This window comes from Macaca thibetana, chromosome 5 (assembly GCF_024542745.1).
Source record: "Macaca thibetana thibetana isolate TM-01 chromosome 5, ASM2454274v1, whole genome shotgun sequence".
NCBI lineage: Eukaryota > Metazoa > Chordata > Mammalia > Primates > Cercopithecidae > Macaca > Macaca thibetana.
Window position 1 is genome coordinate 69,238,883 of NC_065582.1, and position 26,876 is coordinate 69,265,758.

Sequence of the window (26,876 nt, forward strand, 5' to 3'; positions counted from 1 at the left end):
TTACAAGATTTTGGAATAAAATAATAATGATCGTTTGGAATGTAAGAAGAGAATCTCATGTTAGGCTGGGCTTATAAACGAGTGCAGAGGTTTTTGGATCCCTGCAATACAAGAAGCAGAACTGTAATCCATCTGGCATGCCCCTTCAGTTCCCATCCGGAGCTTCCAGACTGTGCTTAGAAACTCTAACTTTAGCTATAATTTTGGGTTCCCCCTCTAGATCTTTGGTTAGTTAGGAATATTATTTGGAGAAATGTCTTCTGACTCACACACAACGCTTTCTCCTTTGTCATTAGGACTGACATCATGGAGGAGGGTTAACTGTGCCAAATGTGTGCTGTTTTCAGATGCTGCTGCTTCTCCATCATTGGGGATCCTAGAATAAACTCTGTTAAACAAATTTTTAAAACTGCATCAAATTTTTTGCAGCAAAAGGGAATATATCCAGTTAACATTTATGCTTAGGTATTCAAACATATCTGCATCAATTTATATAGATAGTAATGCTTTCATTAAACATTGATTGAGTGCCCAGCACACTCAAATACACCCACTTAGGAACTGTATATAAGGCATGCGACCTGCCACTGGAAACTTTGTGGTGTCAGATCAGGAGATAACCAGGCTCAAAATAAACCCAACAACGTGATACAGGAACCAGAATTCTGGTAATGAGTATGTACATTCATGCTGCTGAAAAATTCCACAATACAAAAATTCAGAAAACAAATGTTTCCTTTCATAAATCTAGAAAGTCTAAATTCTAGTTTCAAATATGTTTTCTATAGTATATACATATATATATCACAATATATCAATAATATCTACAACTGGTGAGTCTGAGCTAACAAAGCTCAATTTGGAACTCAGAAAAAAAATGTTACTTACAATGTGTATTATTTTATTTCTGAGGTCTTTGTTACATAAATAATCTTAAAGGTCACAATATCAACTTCAAGGTTGAATAATAAATTGTAAGTATATATTGAGAAAAGAAAGAGTTTTAGTTCAGCCAGAAAATGTAGAGACAGAGACAGAATGATACATATCAGAATGCACACTCTCACACACACACACAATAGGCATTTTGAATAGCATACCACAATATAATTTCATTCATATTTTGAATATTTGTGAAAAATAGTGGTAATTTTAAATTAAAAAGCTACAGATATTTTTAAAGTTTTATATATGGCTTTTAAAATGAAATATTAAATGATTAAAATGGATTTCTCCTATTTCATGCTGCAACTGTGATTATATGTAAATTTCTTTCCAATTAGAGAAAATGAGTGAAAAGCTATCAAAATTGCTCCACACTGGTTTATGAAATGAGTCTGGATTTTATCCAGTGCAGACCATTTGATTATATATGCAGACACTTATCTTTCCATGTTTGAATAATGCATAGGAATTATAAGATGTTTATCTTGAGATATCAAAACGAACCGTGACTATGCTCAGGAAAGAAAGCATTTTGTTTGTTAATTAATTTATTGATTTTAAATGTCTCTGTCTCCTAGGAGCCCCTTGCAGGAGAGTTTCAGATCTCCAAAGAGACTCCTGATGTATATCTGCTATTATATTTCAACAAATTCGACTTCGAATGATCATTCACATTAAATTGCTTAAGAAAATGTTCTGGATGTAGATCAGTTAAAGACTTTTGAATGCTTAAATATTTGAAACTTAAAATTTAAAACTAAAACAAACAAATAATCAAATACTAAAGGCAAATTGTAACCTGGGGAATAGGTGAATAAAGTATGACCAAAAAACTGACACCCATAATACATAAAATGTGAGAACAAATATAATGTGCTACTACTGTATCAATAGATATAAAGATAATGAAAATAAGCAGACTCTATCAAAAATAATAAAAATTATAATACAATGACTAACTAAGAAATGTATGGAAAAAATTTCAACTTCACTAGAATCAGAAGAGAATGTATGTTCATACCGACTGAACAAAGGTCAAAGAATAAGGGGCACACCTGGTTTACCAGAAAGATTTAATGCAGATTTATGTACTTTAAGATCATATTTGTGGCAAGCTTGAAAAAATTATGAGATTTTGGAATAAAATAATAATGAGCTTTGGGATGTCAGAAGAGAATATTATGTTAGGCTGGAGTTATAAACATGAGTACAGAGGTTAGAGCAACAGAAATTAGATTAAAAATCATTCACATGTCCTGTAGCTCCTCAGGTATTAATAACTTTGTATCGCAAAGTATTTAAATATCATTTAGGATAAGCTTAACAAAGTGCCATTTTTTACTAACAGGAAAATTATTTTGACTGTTTGTACAACTAGTAAGATAATTTAAAAATCTAAATCTATCATTTAATGATAGATTTCTATACCTTTCAAGGCACTTAATAACTTTTTCTACCACAGGAGTTTCAGGATTCAATATTCAGAGGACAAGGAACAAAAAGTCTATTCAGTGACATGCCCAAGTGAGGTTTGAGCCCAACTCATCTGATTCTGCACGTGCCTGTGAGGCGCAGACAGGGAGGGAGGTTGTGGGCCGAGGATTTGTTCCAAAATTTCTGAGCACATTTTCTTTAGAATCATTTTCATATGAAAATGCTCTGAAATAGTTTCTATTCCTCCTAAAATAATTATCTTAATCGTCTTAGTGCCAGAGCTGGCACATAGCAAGCACCCAGAGATGGCAGTATTCGCTTTCCATCTCAAAGAACTAAAGTATTTAAATAAAACTGTCACTTCTTTCAGTGAAAAAAGTATAGACTTAAGAAACATCATTGTAGAGCAATATTGTGGATGCTGCATTACTCCTCGCTGTTGAAATAGGAAAAACAAAAACAGAAACAAAAAACAATCTTTATCTAACATTTAAAAATAGTTCATTACAGGCCGGGTGCGGTGGCTCAAGCCTGTAATCCCAGCACTTTGGGAGGCTGAGGCAAGTGGATCACCTGAGGTCAGGAGTTCAAGACCAGCCTGGCCAACATGGTGAAACTCCGTCTCTACTAAAAATACAAAACTTAGCCAGGTGCGGTGGCAGGTGCCTGTAATCCCAGCTACTAGGGAGGCTGAGGCAGAAGAATCACTTGAACCCGGGAGGAGGAGGTTGCAGTGAGCCAAGATCATATGACTGTACTCTAGCCCAGGCGACAGAGTAAGACCTTGTCTAAAAAAAAAAGAAAAAAAGAAAAAAAAAGTTCATTACAAAATTTAAAAAGGATTGGATTATTAAAGCTGTCACTGGCGCATCTAGTTTTCAGCTTGTTTATTTATATAGTAATCTTAAAGCATTACTCTTGTACAGAATCAAAAAGTTAAATAGAAGACATTTTAGATACTCCATTTAGATGAAAGAATTTTCTGAAAGGTGATGCTGTGTTTAACTCTTCAGGAATTCAGACGGGAAGATTCTGAGTGATATTTGTCCCAGGAAAGAGTTGCGGAGGGAATCAAATGTGTTATTTGAACAATTTATATACACTAAGTAGACAGTGTTGGAGCGGACCCCAAGTCAACTGTTTCTGAGAAGTGTCTCCCACCTCTCCTGTGTTAATCCCTCACAGCTCCATTTCCCAGGCTGTTCCTTGCCCTCTGCTGCCCATGGTCCTCACTGCCATGCTTCATGTCTCAGATTTGTCCCTTCTCCAGATGCAAACTTTTGATTCAAATTTCTTTAGTCCCTGCTTCATGATTATTTCAACACACACACATACACACACACACACACACACACACACACACAAACACACACACACACACAAGGACTAGAACAAGTCTTGCCTTTCATGAAAACAGCATAATGCATTATCTATTTTAGGGAATACATGACTATTTTAACCTCTGCCCACACTTAATGCAAAAAAAAAAAAATGCTTCTAATAGTGAAAATTCAGGCACTGGGTGAAGTCACTGTTAGAAATAAGTACATGGAAAGCTTTGGATGTGTGTAATTCACAGTGAAGAAGGCTGAGCCTGAAAAGTAAGCCAAGTAAGCCAAACCTAAAAGTAATAAAGACATTTAAACCGCATAATCGCCACAGTGTCTTGAAATAAGATGATCGGTTTCGCCTTCTCGCTTTCATACCATCCCCACTCTCAGAGGCCATGTCCGTGCTTCTCCAATACCAGTATACCAGGGGATCTGGTAAAATAAGGCTCTGGTTCAGTAGATGTAGGTGCTGTCTAAGGCTCTACACTTTTGCTTTGTTTTAACTTTTTATATAAATGTTTAGGATACAGATTGACATTCTTTTGTAAATGACGATTTTACTTTTCCTGAAATAGGACATACATGTATCCTGATAAAACAGAATGAAAAGTCTGAATTCACTGGAATTCCTGTACAAGGTGCCGAAGCTCCACACAGTAGCTTCTTTCAGCTATTTTATTATAGGAATAGTGTTCTGTGGGACAAGAAATACACTGGTCCTAACTGATTTTCAATCCCCTTTCTCCAGTGGGATAAAACACTTTCACAAAGAGCTGTCCTATGGAGAACCCCCAGTTTTCTAGCTTGCAACAAAGTGACTAGAGACAAATGGGGACAAAAAAGGAGGAAAACTAACACTGAAGCAATCATACTTCTCATGTCTCTGAATAGAGAAGTATGGGGAACCTTTAGCCATAGGAAATTAAAAGTATCCAAGTTAATTACACAGTTCATTCACTATTAGATAGATTATTTTCGCTTAAGATTTTAACCCCTTTCCAAATCAACAATTGTCTCAATCCAGCCATGCTTACTAATAAGTGAAATGCACGAACATCCCAGACATATACTTCATTGAGTCTCTGCATTCGGTACCCGGCAGTGAAAAAATACGCTTTCCCAACAAGTCAGTACTGAAGACTGAGAATGAAAACTGCAACTAAAGAAGGATACTCTGTTACCCTGGAAATACATTATCCACACTTTCCCTACCCTCACATTAGAATACAGATATCCTCCCAACTTTTCATCTCCTATGTTATCTTTTCCTGGGAGATATATCGTTTGATCTTTTACTACAAGGGTAGAATATAGGTTAAGATCACCAAAATTCAATTTTATGTGTGGTACAAGGAAAATAGAATGCTATAAAATTAAACCTCATCACCCTGGTAGGGATGCTGGTGCTTTTATGCAGAGTCTTTACTGCCAATAAGTGATGCTTTCTCCCAAGGAACAGCTCTACAGAAAGTTTTTGGGTTAGTGTTTCCCCCAGCTTATTTCTGCAATGGAGAAAGGCAATTCCATACCAAAACAAACAAACAAACAAACAAACAAACACACAAACCTGGAAAAGCTACAGATGTTATCCGATACTTTAATACCAACAACACAGATATCTAAGGAGACAAGATGTAAGAAAAAGAGTTCATGAACAGCCCAATAGAGGCCAAATTCACAAATGGAGATTTTAAAGCTCACTGAGTAAAATTTTCTGGATCCAAACAAGTACCACAATAGTTTTCAGTTCTCAATTCACAGAATTAAGAGCCCTTAAACTTTAAATTTTGTCCTGTCTCCCTATTTAGAAAAATTTCCCTCTAGAATCTACGTAAAAGTAACTGACACACCTGCAGTATGTGACACGGGAGATGTTCTCAACTCTTTTAAAAAGTGAAAGTCACTTTTTATAACCAAAAATGAAAAAGGTGCTATAGAGAGAAATAAAATTTCACAAAAGTACAAAACAGAGACTGGCTGAAATCTGTAACTTTATAAGTAAGAATAACCCAGTCTATAATTAACTCCTCCACAGTGAACAATCTGCTACACATTCCCCGATGAGGAGTGACCCTAGCTTACCACAGTGAAACCTGCCACAACTGCAAGGCCAGAGTTCTGTCCCTTTTCTAGTTCTGTGTGGGCAAGATAATGCCACCTACTCCAAGGCAGTTAGAGAGACAGGTGTGCTCATGGGAGTTTCTCTCACCAACCTGCTAACTCAGCAGGAGTAAGTCCACCCAGATGAGCTCTGGTCTCCAATGTGTATCTGCGCTTAATTTTATGAAGTATCTAAGTATCATTCATTAGTTAATAAAAAAGAATAGAGAACTCTAGACCAAGTAAACTTGAACTAAAAATGTGAGGAGGGATAGCAATTACATTAACAACACTTTCTTTAAAAAATAGAATTGCTTTCTTTTGAAATCAATTACAGTGGTGAGACGTATTTTCTTTTCAGGTGCCCCACAATGGCACATAGCTTTACCTGGCAAATCTTGCCAACTTCCAAGTCCCAGGATACTGACCAGAATACTGCACATGGGAAAGCATTACCTCCCAACAGTGTGGAGAAGAGCACATGTCACCGCTGGGTGATGAGAAAGTTGACAGAGACTCTAGGCTTCACAATGCCAGACATGGTTGGAGAGCTTTCCTTGTTCTATTAGAAAAGTTCATGAGGAAGCTGTGAATATGATCAATCCAGAGAAGTAATAATCTTATTTTCACTGTCAAAACTTCAGAAACCCTCCCTGTAGCCTTGCCTCTTGAGTGCACTGCACATGAACACTTCCACAGGGTGAACATTCAGCTCTTTCAGGGTCACATTCCCCTTTCCTGTGGTCTGTCCATAAAGCTCAAATATCTCACGGAGTTTTTCTGCATTGATTGTATCTGTTCTGTCAATTTTGTTACCCAAGATAAAGATTGGCACATTGGATATTGTTTCATCAGTCATTAAAGCATTAAGCTCAACTTTGGATTCCATAAGGTAAGAAAGATCTGCACAGTCCACCAGAAAGACAATCCCATTCATTGCTGGGAGACAATTTTTCCAAACCCGGCATGCTTGCTCGTGCCGACCAAGGTGAAAAGTTGTAAAAGTCATTCCAGCAATTGTTAGCTCTTCTGATGTCAGATGTAGTGTTGGAATATGTTGGCCCAATCTGTCATCTTTGATCATGTGAAGAAGAATTGTTTTGCCTGTATTGTTTAAACCTAAGAACCCAAGTTTTCCAGATTTCTTGCCAAGTCCTAGGAACTGGGGCACACTGCTGAAGCCTCGGTAGATCCACTCAAAGATGAAAGACATTGTAAATGTTTACTAAGGCCCAAGGGGCTCCTCCAGCAAAATGGCAGGTGACTCAGACCCTCACTCACAGCACACAGACCAGCTACTTGCTGAATGTACGGGTCCTACATTTTTAACTAGCTCCCAAGTGATAAGATACTACTAGCCTCTCGACCACATTTTGAGTGGCAAGATACCATGAGACATCAGAATGTTTTATGCTTGGGAATTAGACATCTAGGGCTTATCTAAATCAGTGTAACAGGCAGTGATGGGTGCTTTGCCCTCCAAGAATTAAGAAGAAAATATGTTATATGAAAGATTTTTTAAACCTATTGTTAATTTTTTTCTACTTTACCCCTCTTCCCCAAAATATTTCATCATGACTAGATAAACTCCTCATTTGGAATAGAAGGTTCTCCATGGCTAGCCAAACAATCACAAACTACTAACTTCATTCTCACCGTATAAAACTGTGCTCATTTGCTAAAACATTCATTTTTTAAATAATTCAGTATTTTTAATCTAAACAGTATAGTTCAGTATAGTCCAGGTCTCTGCCTGGACTTTGCTAACCTTGACTTGCCTTTTCTGCTCCTTCTGAAAAACTGCCTTTGAGAATTAGATCATTTGCAGTCACTATATGCCATATGATCTGGTGTAGCATAAATTAATCACCTAACATTAAGGGACTTATTCTTTTATCACAACCCGAAAATTAGCTGAAATTTTTAGAGGAAAAATTATACCATTGCAAAAAGTAAAACCTGTTATTATCTTGTTCATTAACAACTTCAGAGCAGCTAAGCCCTTGGCTGTCAATTAGGCTTTCTTTCTGTACGTTGAAAAATATCTTCTCAATATTATATATAGAATTGTGGTTAAGAGGGACTGATCTGCCCTCACCTTGCCTTGAGTGACATCAGTTGTCCATGGCTGCAGCCGCTGACATCATGCAGTCAGGTGAATGCAAAGGAGCATCTGCTTCATTGTGGAGTCACTGGGGCCAAGTCCTTGATGCCAATTCTGGCACCAAAGCCAAGGGCATTCAGAAACCACACCCCACACCCTTTGTCAACTTTCCCATGAAATTCTTAGCAAATCTCAAAAACAAATGTAAATTTTCAACAATGTTAGAAGCTAGGACTATTGATCAAAGATATGCCAGATTTCAGAAGGAATTTTTAAGCACAAAGTACAGATGAAGCCTTGAGGCAGAGTAGCAGGACAAGAGATATTGGGAAAATGACATATCTTTCTTCAACAGTGCCCCACACACGGACACTCCACAAGCAGAAGGAGGCAGCCATCACTCAATTCAAGAAAACAGATTTATTAGGTAGCCAGAGGCATATTTTTCCCACCCCATGACTTAACCCCTAATAGTCCTCTGAAAATATGGCAAGCCGTATCAGTTGCCTGCCTAACAGCAATTTCCTTCTCTCACTGTGATAAATGTTAAAAATTTGAATCACTCTCTTTCCCAGGCTCTCTTGCAGCTAAGGGTAAAAATGTGAATCACTCTCTTTCCCAGGCTCTGTTGCAGCTAACCTGATTTGACCAATGAGACAGAAGGTATCTTCCAAGGAAAGCTTTCTATGTGAGAATGGGGGCAGCATTACATCTCCACTACTGTTTCCTTTCTGTCTTTGTAAACAACTCTGTGAAGCTGAAAGCAACCTGCTGAGGACGCTGAGCAAAAGAAAAAGAGATTGAGCTACTGATCAGCCTCTTCTTCCTCTAAGTGCTCCCTGGGTATTGTGTTTATTACAGCTGAAAGAAGTGATAACGATATAAAATAGCTTGAAAGAGTAGGAGAGGGATTATGATAGTGTACATAATATAGCTTGAAAGAGTGAGTGATGATGTGACTTATGCATACTTGATCCACTTTTGCTTATAGACAAAAGGATTCCAGCAATATGGTTCCTGGAAAATCACCCTCTTCTGCTTTCAAACAAATTGATCCTGAGTCAACATTTTTGGCACCTCTATGTAGTGCTAGGCAACTGTGATGCTAGACTGCGTGGGGCTCCAGACATAGGTGAAAATAATGGATTTTATTTTGGCTCTATTGGAGTGGAAAAACCTAAGGTTAGCATCAAGAAGCCCAGGCCAAAGGCAACAGAGTGGTGGATTCTGAAAGGAGATTTCTGGACACCTTAAGAAGGTAGGTTTTGGTTCTGCATGAGTGTACCTCTTCACTCTGCCCCACAAGAGGCCAAAGGATTTGTGCCTTGGAGATCTATAAAATCTCAAGAAGCCACTTAAAGAAGCCCAGGGGAGCCCAGTAAAAAATACGAAGACAAAGGCAATGAATAAAAATGCACAACTAGTAAAACAACTGCTGAAGGAGACAGATGACATTTTGATTATAAAAATAATAAAAAATAGAATACTTATGAAGATTTCAGCAAAGCTCTAAAGAGACATCCTGGGGTAAAAATAATAATTTCCTAAATAAATAATTCAGTAGTAAAGTGAGGAAGAGTGACCTGTATAGGGAACTAAATTAGTAGGCTTTGCAGATCAAATGCAAATGTATTTTTAAATGAATATAATTTTAGACACAAATCACGAAGGAAAGCATAGAAGATTTAAGAAGTGATAGAAGCGCCACAAGGTAAAAAGGGAACATATTAGGGGAAGAAAATAGCAAAAACAAAAAAAAGCTTACCTAGGCTTATGAAAGACCTGAGTCTACAGGTAAAGAGGATGTTAGAGTTCAAGACTGATAAGAAGACATACATACCCAATGTATCCAGGTACAATGCCTGAGCTCCTAGGTTTATGCGAAAACTTAAATGTTGCTGTGGTTTGGATGTGATTACCCCCACTCCCTGCCAAAACTCATGCTGAAATCTGATTCTCACTTTGGTAGTGTTAGGAGGCGTGGCCTAATGGGAGGTGTCTGGTTGATGGGGGCACTGCCTTCATGAATGCTTTCTCCAGTGAGTAAGTGAGTTCTCTTGTGGGAAATGGTTAGTGTCTCCTGAGTGTCTTTTTGCATGTGCTCACTCCCTCTTGCATTTTCTGCCGTGAGTTAAAGCAGCACAAGACACTCACCAGATGGGCTGCTCAATCTTGAACTTCACAGCCTCCAGAATTGTGAGCCAAATTGAGCCAGAATTGTGAGCCAAATAAATTATTATCTTTATAAATAACAATAAATTATTATATTTATAAATGACCCAGTGTCAGGTATTCTGTTATAGCAACACAAAATCAACTAAGACAAGTGTTAAAAAATATTTTTCCCAGAAAGAAGAAGAATTACACTTCTCATTCACATGACTAGAAACTTTAAGACAGTAGATGAGGACTACTGAAAACCAAGAGGGAAGACTGTACCTAAGGAATCCTGTCCTTAATTAAAACATCATGCACATTACAAGGCATAGGACAACATCTAATGATGTGCAAGAATTTTAAAAACATGTTGGCAATGTATCTCAACTGAGGGCAACACCTGAGAAAGAATTAATCAAACAATAAATGAAACTGAGCAGAATCCTCAAGATTGAGAAAGTGGAAAGGATACAGTGAGATTGAAACTGGGTTTCTGCTAATTTATACAGCACATTTGAGTGTGGAAATAAAGACCACCAGAGTCAGCACACGTGAAGACTATTTATTCAGCACTTCCTACAGCAAGGGAATCAACTACCATCACTTGTGTTTGACAGAAACTCAAAAGCAGGCAGAGGAGTGGGAGAACTTTATAGTGGAGAAAAGAAAAAGGGAAAAGTCCAGGTATGCCCTTATTGGACGCTGTTCGAATGGGAAGCCGTAGGCAGGCTAATTAGAAGTGCTGCATCCTATATAATTGCTTAGGGAAGCATATTTGACTTTCCTTGGTTGACCTTAAGTTTCCAGTGGGACAGAGAGGAATTAGAAAAGCTTTCAGCTATTGACGACGTCCTGGCCATTTTGGGCCAACTGCTACAGGGGCTATGGTTTGGTTTCTTGAACTGGTTGTTGCAGACAGCATGTCATGCTAATTGAAAGAAGTCAGGCACAAAAAGTCACAATTGTATGATTTAGTTTATATGAAATATCCAGAACAGATAAATCCACAGATACAGAATGCAGATTAGTAGTTTCCAGAACCTGAGTGGGGGAAGAGGGTAGAAATAGGAATGAAGGTTGATTGCTTAATGGGTACAAGGATTCTTTTGGGAGGATGAAAATGTTTCATAACTGGATAGAAGTGGTGATTACACATCATTGTGGATGTACTAAATGCCACTGAATTTCCACTTTAAAATGATTATCTTATGTGATTATTACCCCTGGAAAAAAAAAAGCTTCAGAGATAATATTCTAATCACCAGGAAATTGAGGAACATTCTCCTAACACTCATATCAAAAGTAAAATTACAATCTATTGAAATGCAATAGAAATTAAATTATTTCATTATCAGAGGGAAAAAAGACATAAATTAAGAAATTAAGTACATAGTACCTAAATAACTTACATTAAAAAGTACAATGTAAACCAAAGAAATGAGGAAGGCAGTAATTAATGAAGATAAAGAATGAAATTAAATAGAAGACAAAAGCTGGTTTGATGGAAAGAAAAAACAGATCAAATGTTTGAGATCTTTATTAAAGACAATATAAATATACATGATTTGAGATGATAAAGGAGATGTGTCAAGTACTTGGAAGAGGTTTCAAGCAATCCCTCTTCTGAGTATATACCCAAAGGAAATGAAATCACCACCTGATAAAGATGTTTATGCCCTCTCGCCCATTGAAGCATTATTTGTAATAGCCAAGATACAGATATGGAAACAACCTAAGTAATTGTTGACAAATGAATGGATATAGAAAATGTGATATACATCCACTATATATGTGTGTGTGCATGTGTGTGTATGAGTGTGTGTGTGTATATCTATATAGACATTATTCACCCATTTAAAACAAAAGAGATTGTGCCATTTTTGACAACATAGATGAACCTGGAGGACATTATGCTAAGTGAAATAAGCCAGATGCAGAAAGGAAAAACACTGCATGATTTCACTTACATGTGGAATTTAAAACAAACTAATAAACAAAACTCCAATAAATAGAAATAGAGAGTAGAATGGTGGTTACCAGCAACACGGACATAAGGGTGGGGAATGGGGAAATGTAGGTAAGAGGGCATAAACTTGCAGTTATGTAGGATGAGTAAGTCCAGAGAGCTAATGTGCAGCATGAGGACTGTAGCTAACAATATTGTATGATACACTGGAAATTTGCTAAGAGTAGATTTGTAAGTACTTTTACCACAAAAAATAACTACGTGAAATGATAAATATATTAATTTGTTTGACTGTAGTAATCATTTCACTATGGAATGTGTATATCAAAACATGCTGTTCACCTTAAATATATATCATTTTTGAGTGCTACTTTAATACCATAAAAAATAATTTTAAAAAAGAGTGCTACTTCAACAACTAACAAAAAGAGAGAAAGATAGAAACAGATCATTGCCTAGGAATGATTATTTTCTAGCACAATAACTCAAGGCGAAATAGAAAACTTAATAGACTAGTTGCAGAGCTAAGATTCTTTGGTTTGCTCATTCAACACATGTTGAATAGCACCTACGCTATTACAAGCATTGTTGTAGAGAGCAAAAGAGATAAAAATTTGGAAAAATCATAGAAGATCTACCACTGACAAAAAAATTTCAAGATTAATTGAGTTTGACTTTAAGGGAATGATATTGATAATGTTTAAATTAGTACACCCCTAGAAAAATTATCCCTAATTTACTTAGCAAAGCAAAAATAAATTTTGATAAATATCAATAAAGATGTTACAAAATAAGTAATTCAGTCCTCAAGCTAAATATCAATCTTTCTTGTGGTTACATATACAAAAATTTATACATACAATATTAACCAACAAAATTCAGTTCTGCAGAAAAGAATAATGTGTTTTCCTCCCAAAAATAATAAATGCAGATTCATTGAAATTACCTAGGAATCTTTTCAATGTAATTGTATTCAAAAATGAGGGAGGACTGGTATGAAACAGCTGGTGGAAGCACAATTTCATACGAAAATAAAAATGACTTTTATGGATATGGGTATAAGACTGAATACAAATCTCAACACAATTGTAAAAGGGAAATTTTAATAAGAACTGTTGTTGAAGGCACAAAAGAGGAGTAAAATGTTCTCATTTTCTCATCTAATTTAGGGAAATCGAGAGACTTTCATTAACTGATGATACTAATATTTAGAGAATTTAAGTTGACATATGATATTAAAACATACTGAGGTAAGCACTGCACTTGGAAAATAAAGGTAGAACTTATACTATCTTGCTTTTAAAAGGAGTGGGGAGGAAAATAGAACAATCTGCCCTGCCAGTGATTGAACTCATGATCTGGGTCTGGTCTGTGAAGAAGTGGCAACTCGAGTCAGCCTCTTGACTTCGGAACAGGGGCGGAGAATGCCTGGCATAAGCCTCTCATGTTTGAGAATATAGAAGAAGTAAATCAAAATGTAAGATCAGAAATGAGAAATTTAGGAAATGTAAAACAATAGAACTGGTAGGCTTTGAAAGAAAAAAGGATCATGTCTGTTTAGTCATTAAAAGAGACACCAAAAAAACTTGAAATGAGAAAGGAGATAAAATAATCCGTAAGAAGGGTAAAAAATGTGATATATTTCACGCTACTATGCAAATTTCTTTTCGTAATCCTTTCAGTTAGATATTCTTATTTTGAGTAACTTGTCTAGGGTCACACAACAAATCAAGACTGCAGCCTGGAATTAATGTTGGCTGGATGGCCATAGAGTTATATTCTAAGCAGGTTTGACAGTTTTTCTTTATTTTGTGAGATGTTAAAACTATGATGTAAAAATGGAGATGGATTCTATAATGAATGAGTTTGGGGAACGTTGTATATTCTATTATCCTTTTAGAGACTGATATTGTTGATTAGCAGATTAAAGGTTCAGTGTCATGAAATAAAGAAAATTGTGCAATTTGGCAAAACTGTATTTCCAGGAACTTTCAGTTATGCTGTACTTTATAAGAGGAACGTCATCACAAAACAATTGTCATAGCATAATGGAAATATATTTTCAAATACTCAGCTATTTAAAAAGACATGGTTCTCAAGAGTCTTATGGGTGATTTCCTTCAAACTTCCAAGTAACATGTAGTATTCATATAAATAAACCATTCCAGAGCATAGAAAGAATTTAAATGAACCATCTCAGTGAACTTAGCCAAGCTTTTTAATCAAAAACTGACAAAGACTGTTCTATAAAAGTATAGACAAATCTCTCTTATAAATAAATGGATAAAAATTTAAATCAAATACCAGCTAACTTAATCCAATAGTGTATAAAATAGAATATGCCATGAGTAAATCTACATGTTAAAAAATTACTATTAGAAAAATTTGATAATCTACATCATCATATTAATAAACCAAATGCCAAAGAGTTTTGATAAAATTTCATACCACATCTTTAAAAAATATTTTAGTAGCATAAAAATAGGTACATATTTCTTCAAAATGATAAGAATATGTATATATATGAAACCAAAGCCTACACTAAATTTAATTATAAACTTCAGACAGAGTCTATTTAATTCAGGGTTCAAGAATTACTAAAGCAATTATTGTGATTCAATATCATTCTGGTCTATTAAATAAAATTAGGAGAGCAATTTTAATTTTATTTAATTAGAACAAAAGAATAATGCCATCAGAATATATAAACAAATATTTTATTTTTCTGTAGGTAAAAGTTGGAAAGAACTTCAGTGTCCATCAAATAAAGATTGGTTTGGTGAATTACAGCGCAATCTCATAGCCATTAAAAATAATTTTTTTAAATACTAAAACTCTTCTTGATATTCTTGAAATTTCTTGATAACATATTGCAATGCAAAAATGTTAGTTATGAATTCACTCATTGAACAGACATGTGCCAAGCCCTGTCTTACACAATGGAGATAGAGGAGTTCAAAAAAAAAAAATCTCTGTCCTCAGGGAGTTTATGTTCTAGTGAGGAAATGCAGAAACACAGATAAAAAAGGTAAATATATCTTTCTATTTATTTTCATATTTATTTAACCTCTCAGAGAATAATATGCCTAAATATCTAAAATATTATGGTCAGTTTGATCTTGATTTTCATTATTAATTATTTAACATAGAAATATATAAAAGATCAGAAGCATAAACATCAAAATATAAAGTGTGGTTATCTCTGAACATTATAATTATAAATGATTTCATAGTTGACATGTCTTTCCTGTTTTTCAAAAATAATTTCTACAATGCATGTGTATCCCTGCAGAAATATAAAATTTAAAGTCCAACCTAAGTCATCACAATTTTTCATTCTTTTTTGATTTATTTATAACACAGAATGCTCATAATCAAATGGCCTGTGTTAGACAAAAATGGCAATAAAGACCAATTGTAGTGTGATTTATCTGTATTATGTTGTGAGGAAAGCCATAGCCAAAGTTAAATTTGAAATTTGTGCTGCTCTGCAATTAAAATAAATTATATATAATCAAAAACAGTAAAGATTAAGATCAACTGCTAGTTACAATGGTATCCAAACCATACCCTGCCCCCAAACACCATGTTGTAATTTGCTAAGCTGAAAGAACAAACATATATTATTTGTAGAGCTAGACATATCATTATCTGGATAAAAGTATGTGCACCAACCCTGTAAGGTATAATCCAATACATTTCTACATAGCTGAAAAGCCAAATTCAACTCATTCTTACCTCCCTGACTCCTGTTTATGAGCAAATTCCATTAAGAATTTTGTGTAACCATAACCTTGGAAAGAATATATGATGCCTTTATTACTCATTTGCAAAGAGTTCAAGTGCAGTTGTTCTCTCTATTATATATTCTAATATTTTGAAATGTTACAGAGAATAACAATAGCAGTGTTTCATAAGAAAGATGGAAATGTGTGTGCCCTGTGCCACAGTAAAATACAGTAGTTACGTGGTAAATGAAAAAGGAAGAGTGGGTTGGCACCTGTAGGGAGAGAAAAAATTCAATAACATTTTCTAATGGTTCCTTCTATCAGCAAAATAAAGGCAATTATCTTGACAAACCACATGAAAGAAGTTGTATTCCCTGAGAGCAGAGGAAGACCAGCTAACTGTTGAACATGTCTCAGGTTTAGATTTGTGCTTCACATGGAATTAACTCCTTCTTTCCCCACTTCCTCCCTATTTCCATTCCTCTCTTCAGCATTGATTTATTGAGAACATACTATGACAGACAAGCACTTACTGAGCACTCACAATGGCAAACAGGTTCCACATACAAAGATTAAAAGAGCATTGCCCTTGCCTTCAAGTAATTCACATTCTAGTTGGGAAGCTAGTATTGGAAAAAAAAAATTTCAATAATTATATATTTTAAAATGTTTGTGGGTATTAAATAGAAAAAAGAAGGTAGGAATTAACAGTATCTGGGGGTCGGGGAAAGTTTGATACAGAGGTTGCTACCAGACTGTGATTTCCACTGTTCTGACCTTTTAAAGAGCACAGATCAATCAATGCCTTTCTTTGACAGGACAGACATGGCATATATGAACATGTAGCACTGTGTTTTTATCTTTTTTTATGTCTTTATCTGGTGGCATGGTTCCTGGCACTTCCTCATCTGGGAAGTCCTCCTCCAGCTTCACCCAAATCAATCCATGTAAATACCCATTCAGTATTAACTGTCTAACATGCTGGTCATTGTTCTGGTCCCCAGGGAGCAATATGCTCTCAAGCAGATTCCATTCCAGTGAGAAGGACAATAAAAGAATAAATTAAAGAAGCTAAAATGAGAGTGACTTCAGTGTGGGAGAAATGACATTAAACCAAGGGGCCTGGAATGTCTCTTAGAGTAGGAGTTGGCAAACGCTGGCCTGCCACCTGTTTTTGTGAATAGAATTTACTTGAAACCCAGCCACGCTCATTCATTTACTTATTGTCTCCTGATGATTTCATGCTGTAATGGCAGATTGGGTAGTTGTGGTAGAAGCTGTATGACTCACAAAGCCTAACATTTTTACTATATGGCCTTTATCAAAAAAGTTTGCTGACTCCATTTGAGAGGAGAGAAATGGATGTTAGATCTGAAGCCCAAGTGAAAAGAACAAGTGTATTAGTCATCTATGACCACATAAGAGATTACCTCAAGACTTAGTGGCGTGAAACAACAAACCATTTATATTTTATTGTTTCTGTGGGTCAGAACCCAGGTGTGGCTTAGTCAGTCAGGTCCACTGGCCTGAGGTCTGCCACAAGAATACAAGCAACATATCAGCCAGTGAGCTGTCATTCTCTCCAGGCTCAGCGAGAAGAGGAAATGTTTAGACTCCCTCACAGGCTGTTGACAGGCATCAGAGCCTCCCTGCCTATCGGGTATAGACATCATTTCCTTGCCACGTGGGCTACTCACAACAGAGCAGCTGACTTCCCTCAGACTGAAGGATTGGAAAACGTGGGAGTGAAAAGTAGACAGAACCCCAAACAGAAGTCACCTACACTCAAAAGGGACTTCTCACCAATTTTGCCACATTCTATTCACTAGAAGTTGAGTTAATAGATATAGCTGATGCACAAGAGGAGGAGTTACACATAGACGTGGATACCAGAAATGAGGACCATGGGAAATCCTACTAAAGGCTGATAACCACAAAAAGTCATTCGAGGAGGAAAAGCTTGGTTCAAGTGGCAGAAGTAAGTCTTCCGGGAACATTAAAGCTAGTGTCACTGGACCCTGTGGAAGGGAAGGCAGATATCAGGGAGATAGGTCTGAGAGGTTAGACCTCGATTACGTGGGGATGAATAAATCATGGAAAAGAGATCGGACTTTATTCCAAGTGTAATAGAAGGCCATAGAAAACTTTAATCTGGACAGGTAACATGCTTAGGTTTATGTCTTTAAATATTTATTTGATTGAATCAACATAAAATAAACTTTACATATTTCTACATATTAATGACAATATTAAGACACTTTTTCCAGGGTAAATAGAATTGTGCAGAAAAAAAGAATAGAGGAGATGTATTTTGAAAATTCAACTGAAAGTTTCTAATGATCACTTTTGAGTCAGAAGAAATATTCACTTCTTCCGTGAGCTATTTTCTGTTCACCTTTGTAATACCTGCAATTTTCTAAAAAGCATATCACTGTTTGCCTGTTGCTCACTCAACTGAGCAAATATTTTCTCCACAGTACAAAAGCTGTGGGAATTGTAGGTATGTTTAACTTAATGTTCACTCAGACGTGTTCACTCAACACTATGCATGAGCATAATATGTGGCTAATGCAAGTCCACTGTCTCTTTTCTAGCTTGTACTGTTATATCCTGTTTACACCAATTTTTGGACCTCTATGGAACCTCCAGTCTAATTGAATTATTACCTTTTCACTGTCCTCAACTTCCTTGTTACTTTACCTAAATTCTTTAGTCCCTCCTTATAGTCACGTCCCACCCTCAATGTTCTTGCCCCAGTCTTCATTGTCTCTCAAACTCTCCTGGTTGAATCCAACTTTCAGACTTTTCTCCATCTGCAGCAGGTGGATATGATTGCAGAAAAATGCATCACTTTGCTAACATCTCATTTGAACTTCATGACCACAAACATCACAGCTACTCAGCAATCCTCCCATTTTTCATTATCCCATTGTCTCTCCTACTCTTTGAAAGGATTAGTCTACCCATTCCCTTCTCTCCTCCAACAGCCAAAACACCCTCCTTGCCCATCAATCTCAGCTGATTAGCTTGCATTATTTTATTGCATAAATAGGTGCAAAGAAAAGCGAGCATACATATCCACCCCCAAATCACCCCTCCTCTTAAGGTCAGTCCTTCCATTTGTGCATTATACCCCATATGATCTTTTCTATTCATGGCCTTTGCTTTTGCAGTCATCTATTCACTCTATTGCATCATCAACTACATCCACTTTTAGACAATTCCCTTTAACAACTTCCCTTGTCCCAGTGTCCTCTTCTAGTATTTTTCTGTTCTTTACAGCAAAGTTCATCAAAAAGGTTTATGCTATTCTCCACCGAGTTCCTTTGAATCTATTCTATCGCTTTACCAAAAAATGCTCTTTTCGCAGTCACCCATGACCTTTATATTTTCAAATTCTATAATCAGTGCTCAGTCATTTTCTCTTTCAATCCTTCAAAACCATTTGTTTCTATTGATCAATCCTTCCTTCATGGAGTATATTTGAATTGGCCTCTGAATGTTCATGTTCTGATGGTTTTCCTTCTATTTCTCTGGTGACTCTTTTATTAGCCTTCTTTTGCAAGTATTCTGATTTTTACATGTTGTAAAGACACAAAGTTCAGTCCTCAATGCTCTTTTCTGTCTATATTTGCCTTAGCTGAATTCCTTCATCCCAGTGGTTTTAAATACTGAGTCGATGTGGATGGCTTCAAAACTTGTATCCTGTTCTTGATCTATTTTAAATTCCAGCATCCAATAATATTCCATTTCCACGTGGTATTTTCAGTTGAACATGTAATAGACATCCCAAATATGACATGTTCACAACTGAAATATTGATTTGTTCCCTCCAAACATGCTGCCACAGGGCTTGCTATCCTCATCAATGGAATCTCAATTACCTATTTGTTATAGTCAAAACACTCAGAGTCTCCCTTGACACCCATTATTTCTTTTCCACAGATCTATCAGCAAATCCTGAAAACTCTGCCTTCAGAACCCTTCTCACATTCAGCAACTTCTTAACAACTCTACCACTACCACCCTTGTCCAAACTGCCAACTTTACTCACCCAAACTATTGCAAACTGACATCCCTGCACACACTCTGTCACCCCTACAATAGAGCTTGGGAATAAAAGCACAGATTTTGAAAGTGCATTGCAAGGATTTACATCCTATATCAGCCACTTACCTGTTGTATCACCTTGGGCAAGTTATTTAATGTCTTAGTGCTCAGTTTCCTCTCCCATAAAATGATGAAGATAGTGCATCTAACTCATAGAGCTGTTGTGAGAACTTCACAACATAATGTAAGTAAGGCATTCTGAATACAGTGTGGCAAATAATAAGCAATACATAAATGTCAGCCATTATTATTCTTATTTTTATTATTAATCTATTCTCTATATAGCTATAAGAATTATTCCTTAAAAATCAAATTATGCCAATCTCTGTTGAAAGTATTCAAATAATGTCCCCTTATATGTAGAATAAAATGCGGAATTCCTCCAGGCCTGTGTGAGTTGTCTGTCTGCCTGTCTGTCTCACATTTCACCCCCTCCAACCTTCCCCCTCACACTCTCCCTGCACCCAATCTCCTTGCTTTTGCTGGAACATTCCAAGTATTCATTCCCTTTCGGATTAGAAACGTCCTCTCCAGCTATTAGAATATTAGAATGACTTGCTACCCTACTTCCAGCTCTTGACTTAATTCTTCTTCTTCTTCTTCTTCTTTTTTTTTTTTTTTTTTTTTGAGACGGAGTGTTACTCTGTCACCCAGGCTGGAGTGCAATGGCACAGTCTCGGCTCACTACAACCTGTGCCTCCCGTGTTCAAGCAATTCTCCTGCCTCAGCCTCCCAAAGTGCTGGGATTACAGATGTGAGCCACCACGCCCGGCCGACTTAACTATTATTCTTATCATTTTTATTATTAATCTATTCTCTACACAGCTATAAGAATTATTCCTTAAAAATCAAGTTATGCCAATTATCTGTTCAAAATACTCACATAATGTCCCCTTATATAGAGACTAAAATGCAGAATTCCTCCAGGCCTGTGTGAGCTGTCTGTCTGCCTGTCTCTCTCACATTTCACCCCCTCCAACCTTTCCCCTCACTCTCTCTGTGCACCCAATCTCCTTGCTTTTGCTTGAACATTCCAAGCATTCATTCCCTTTGGGATTAGAAACTTCCTCTCCAGTTGTTAGAATGACTTGCTACCACTTCTTCCAGCTCTTAACTCAAAGTTACCTTCTCTACATTACCATCCCTTGCCACACTATCTCCAATGTCCACACAAGTTCCTATTTCCATTCCTAGTTGTTTTCATTGTAAGGACTTATTGTTATCTAATTTATCATAGGTTTCAGTAGTTTACCTCATTTATTGCCTGTCACCCCCTCTGGAATGTAAGTTCCAAAGACACAGAGATGTTTCTTTGTGTGTTGTTCTCTGCTATTTTCCCAGTCCCCAAAACAGTGCTTGCTTGACACATAGTAGATGCTAAAAAATATTGTTTGAATTACTGACTATAACTGTGTGAGAAACAAAAAACCTGTATCTTAGTAAAATAAGTGTTCATTAACAAATAGTGGCCCTTGAGTATTACAAAAGTAATAGCAGAAAAAAAAAAACATAGAAGGTTTAGAAGAAGTAGTTGAGAAAATCAGGGCTCTCCTTTGGAGACACAGAGGCTAAAAAGTTTGGAGAAACCATTTTAGTGTTAATACATGAGTAATAGAATTCTTGAAAGAGATAAGGGAGAAAATATTGGAGAGAAAATCATTAGAAAAAAGATTAACAAAATGAAAGATATATGCTTCTGGTTTTAAAAAGCTAACCAGAGACTCAATAAATCAAAGGTAAAAATACATTATATCAAATACTATCATTGTAAAATGTTAGAATACTGAAAATATGAAACACATCCTGAAAGCTTCCGGAGAAGAAAAAAAAAATTCAAGTCACAAACAAGTGATTAGAAATCAGATGTCTCAACAGCAGTAATACTATAGAAACTCGAAAGCAATAAAGAAAATTCTGAAAGAAAATAAGTTTCAACCTATGATTCTATGTTCAGTGAAATCATCAATCTAATGTGAATGGAGAAAAGTACTTATACTGTATGCAAGTTCTCAAAAAAAGAGACCACTAAATCCATTTCTTTCTTTCTTTCTTTTTTTCTTTGAAACAGAGTCTTGCTCTGTTGTCCAGGCTGGAGTGCAGTGGTGTGATCTCAGCTCACTGCAATCTCTGCCTCCAGGGTTCAAGTGATTCTCCCTGCATTGGCCTCCCAAGTAGATGGGATTACAGGCATGTGCCACCACACCCGGCTAATTTTTTGTATTTTTAGTAGAGACGGGGTTTCACCATATTGGCTGGGCTGGTCTCGAACTCCTGACCTCAGGTGATCTGCCTGCCTTGGCCTTCCAAAGTTCTGGGATAACAGGTGTGAGCCACCATGCCGAGCCAAATCCATTTCTTAGGACATCCATTTCTTAGGACATTTCTGGAGATGTGCACCACTAAAACGAGAGTAAATCAAGGGAGAAGAAAACATGAAATCCTGGAAACAAGAAAGCCACTATAGTAAAAAGGAGAGAGAATAACATTCTGGGGGAAATGAAGGGAGATCAAAGAATCCCAAGTGGAGAATCTGAGAAGGAAGATGGAGGGTTCAAGGGGATAGACCAGGAAGCTGAATTAGGCAAGACACTTGATGTGTTTGAAATTATTGAGAGGAGGATTACATGAATGGCAGAAAGTCTCAGGACGAATTAGTGATGAGTACCTAGGACATGAAGCAAATGAATATATAACACATTTAATATAGGGAAAGTAAAAACTTTGCTCAAAATCAGAATTGTAAGTAGCAGTAGTTAATAGTTTAGCATATTCATAATAACATAAAAATGATTTATCCTATCAAAATTTATGTTATAACTCTATTAGGTTGATTGGAGGAAAGGAGACTGTGTATGTTTGAGTGTGTGTGCACATATGTGTGTGTACGTGAGTATGTGAGTCAATATGCATGTGAGTGTGTGCAGGTTTGTGTCTGTCTGACCAGGAGGTTGGATGATGTGAAAGGAAGCCAAAGTCACATCTTTTGCTATGGAAAGTGAAGATGAAAAATCAAGAAACAGTTAAATGTTATTTAGAAATAAAGTTAAATACTAAATATGTAATCAACTAAATAGCTAAAATTTGATAATAATTCACTTTGAGAAGTAGGTATGTGTTTTATATATTTGGGGGAATGGTAGATAGAAGATAGCTCTTCTTTTAAAAATAAATCTTGCTGAATTATTTGAATTTTCCAACTTGCTTGTATCACTTGGAAAATGATATGAATTAAATAATACAAAGAACTCACACTTTGGAAAAGATGTATGGCTTGTGGGGTTTACTTTCCAGATGAAACACATCATGCTAACTTTCCAAACCATCCTCAATGATCCTAACCCTATTACCTTTTATATAACTCCAACAAACTATTGTTTAGTCTAAATTCACTAATAAGTACAACTCAGTATCTCATCTACCCCACCCACGAAAAGTATCTCCGTAGTGCAGAGAGTGGATTAAGAAAGCATTTTCACATATACCATCTCACTTTACTTTTTGTATAAACCTAGTGAAGTAGGCCAGGACATTATCACCATTTTACAAATGTGCAAACTGAAGTTCAGAAAGATTAGCAACAGGGCCAGTGTTCAGATCCCATTATTGATGTTTTGCCTTATGTTCATTCAGCTGTATCCTCTGTCATGTCCAGTTCTTTTCTTCCATGGTACATGATACACATAAAGAGCTATTGTAGCCAATGAACCATACACAGTTCCACTGTGTTTTGGAGGCCCAATATATAATTTATCTGGTATTTCACCTGGACTAAGATCTGAAGCTAATCTGGCTTTAGGCCCATATAACAATATACACACATGAACTGTTAATATTTTGGCTATTTCTCTCATAATTGTATAAAATATTTTTCTTTCTTTCTTTTTTTTTTTTTTTTACTTAATAAATACCCTACATTTCTAAAGGGACAGTAGTATCTGAGGATATGACCACTCACAACATTTTCATCAACTTTTATCCAAAGCCTTCTTTTTCAAAGAATCCATACAAATTTTAATTCATACTACTAATACATAAAAATTTATGTTCGATAGAATACTGAAATTCAGTCCACCATAGAGTGACTTATTGCTATTGAATAAGAAACTGATGATCGACAGGAAATCTATTTAAATTATAAAGTTATCCACCATAAAATACAGGATGGTCTGATTATTCCCTTGATACATGATGACATAGTTTGAAGGTAGATATTTCTTTAATGTCTGGAAACCTTCCAATGCCAAAGACAGAACAAAATGTCTTCATATATAGTCTCAAATTCTAGGTACGACGTATGTCTTTATTTTGTAAGTGATACTTCATTGAAAATGATGAAATAGAAAAATAAAATGATGCTGTGTTGCTTTGTAATCTAGTCTCTATACAAATTCATTTGTTGTAGCAGCAACCTAATGAAGTAACAGCTACAGCTATTAAAAATGTAATGTTAATTCAAACTATTCAATAAGATTGATGAATGACACAAAGGCATCACAGATTAAAGCACGTCTTCCAATTGCAGATAACTTTTTCTGGGGAAATATTTTGTACTAGAAAAGACACTGGGTCGAAATGTACACTATTCATGACACAAACCTATGTTTCTTGTGGAACCCGTTTGTAACACTGATGCTTTGCTGTCCTTTAGAAGTTGAGGGTTGTCAACATAAACCTTGGAAACAAATGTGTATCTTGCTGCAGTATGGCAAGAAAAGGTTAGCAAGCTTTGTAATGTTTAAATTTCATTGAGATGTATATCTAAGAGTATTGTGTTTTTAATTGTTTCTTTATTATGCAAGATCACCCCTTATGTTTCATCAATTAAATTCCTCTTGTATCATGAATTCTTTTTTTAACCCATTCAACTGAAAAATAAAACAATTACTAATGCTTAAAGTTAATAAAAAACAAAATAACCTATGGTTTTCATTTACACGGATATCTTTACCATTTTAGAGAAAATGGTCCTAATGTCCTCTCATTTTTCCCTCTAGAACATTATTTTTAGAGGATGCCAGTGACAGAAGTGGAGAATATAACCTTCATTTTCTTCCCCATGGAGAGAAGTCTCATAAAATATATATATTTTGGCCAGGCGCGGTGGCTCAAGCCTATAATCCCAGCACTTTGGGAGGCCAAGACGGGCGGATCACGAGGTCAGGAGATCGAGACCATCCTGGCTAACACGGTGAAACCCTGTCTCTACTAAAAAAAATACAAAAAACTAGCCGGGCGATGTGGCGGGCGCCTGTAGTCCCAGCTACTCGGGAGGCTGAGGCAGGAGAATGGCGTGAACCCGGGAGGCGGAGCTTGCAGTGAGCTGAGATCCGGCCACTGCACTCCAGCCTGGGCGACAGAGCGAGACTCCGTCTCAAAAAAAAAAAATAATAAATAAATAAAAAATAAAATAAAATAAAATATATATATTTTAATTCTCTAAAAGTATTAGCTTAGAATTCCAAAACTCAAAATACATATTTACCAACTACTAACTGAAAAATATCTTCTGAGTCATCAGCTCTGCAGTGTCTTTTGTGAAATTTTTGTATTTAACAAATTCTTCATGTTCCTCATGATTATAGAATTAAAAAGTACAAATAAAATTTCTAAACCGCAGAAAAAATAGTTCCAGCCTATGCCAGATATATCTGAATGTGCATCTGTGACCCTCTGAGTGAGCGGAGAGAGTGTGGGATTCTTCCTACCATTATTCCTGATTGGACCATGAATAAGATTGTTGATTGAAAGCCTAGCCCTGTGATCTTATTCTTGGGTGTCCTGGCTTCAAAATATGAACTGGAACAACTGCAGTCTTGCAGACACTTTCTAACAGGCAGTGATGAGCTCCTGGCCAGAGTCCTGCACACCAAGAAGACTTGAAGGAAGCTGACTGGGAACTGATGGAGAAGGAAGCAAAAAGAAGTACATTGTAGGAAGCACAGAATTCATAAAAAGGAGAGAGATGGAAGAGGGAGCATTCATAGTTGCTCTTCCAAAGGTCTTCAAATTCAGCCTGTTCTGGATTCTTATGGTGATCTTACATAGTTTTATAATAATGTCCTCCCATTTTTTTTCTTAAACACTTTGAGTTCATTTTCTACTTCTTATAAGTAAAAGAAGCTTGACTAAGACATATGATAAGGTGGTGGTTACTATGTATCCCAGCAGGGCAAGGTGTTAGTGGTGTGACCCTAGGCAGATCATTTAATCTCTCTGAGCCTCAGTTTACTCATAAGTACAATGAAAAAAAAATCTGCCATTCATGCAATTCTATTGTAAAGATTTTTAGATTGTATGTAAATCTATCAGGTTTCTAACGCAGAATAAAGGCACAACAAATGATGTCTATTTTATCACTATGCAATCAGGTTGTATATCCTTCATTTCGCCTACATCAACTTTTTAAATTTTTACATGTAATCAAATATAAGGTACTAAAAATGTGAAGCTTTCTTATCAAAGGTAATAAGCTATAGTTCCCTTATGTCACTTTTTATAGCCTGCAAGTTATTACAAAAATGAAACATACAAGACATGAAAAATACATTTGTTTTTCCTGTGCTGATTTTTCAAAGAAAATATAAATTGGTGACTAAAATGGGTCCATTCACGCCTTGCATTTTGTTATATGTTCACTTCAGTCCAGACACAAGTTTATTTGGTAGTATCTGGCTATTATTTAGTATCATAAAATTATCTTCAAAAGGACTGACCATTTCTACTATTTTAGAGGATTAAAACAAGTGCTCAGAGCATATATTAACTACCGGGATACAGTACTAGATCCATCCCTAAACTGCACCATAAGCCAAATACTCATTCATTCATTGAAGTGTCAGCAACACTTTCTTATAAACACAATAGCTAAATACTTTCTGTATACTTCCTTAGACAAGAATATAGCCATTTCACATAAAGCTTCCATTTTTCTGTGTGAATACAGAAAATTCATCCAGAATTTGCAAAACAGACATTTAACAGTACAATTAATTCTTTATTTT

At 36.1% G+C, this 26,876-nt stretch overlaps 1 protein-coding gene across 1 annotated transcript; it reads right to left on the bottom strand.

Moving 5' to 3' along the window:
* Positions 1 to 2,994: 2,994 nt before the first annotated feature.
* On the bottom strand, positions 2,995 to 8,319 carry LOC126955340 (GTP-binding protein SAR1a-like). The gene has a single exon (XM_050791800.1). It carries the CDS (start codon positions 7,021 to 7,023, stop codon positions 6,451 to 6,453), a length of 573 nt encoding a protein of 190 aa, XP_050647757.1. The 5' UTR covers positions 7,024 to 8,319; the 3' UTR covers positions 2,995 to 6,450.
* Positions 8,320 to 26,876: the final 18,557 nt, after the last annotated feature.

Excerpts from the sequence above, each read along its gene's own strand:
- LOC126955340 (XM_050791800.1), bottom strand. The coding sequence starts at position 7,023 with ATGTCTTTCATCTTTGAGTGGATCTACCGAGGCTTCAGCAGTGTGCCC.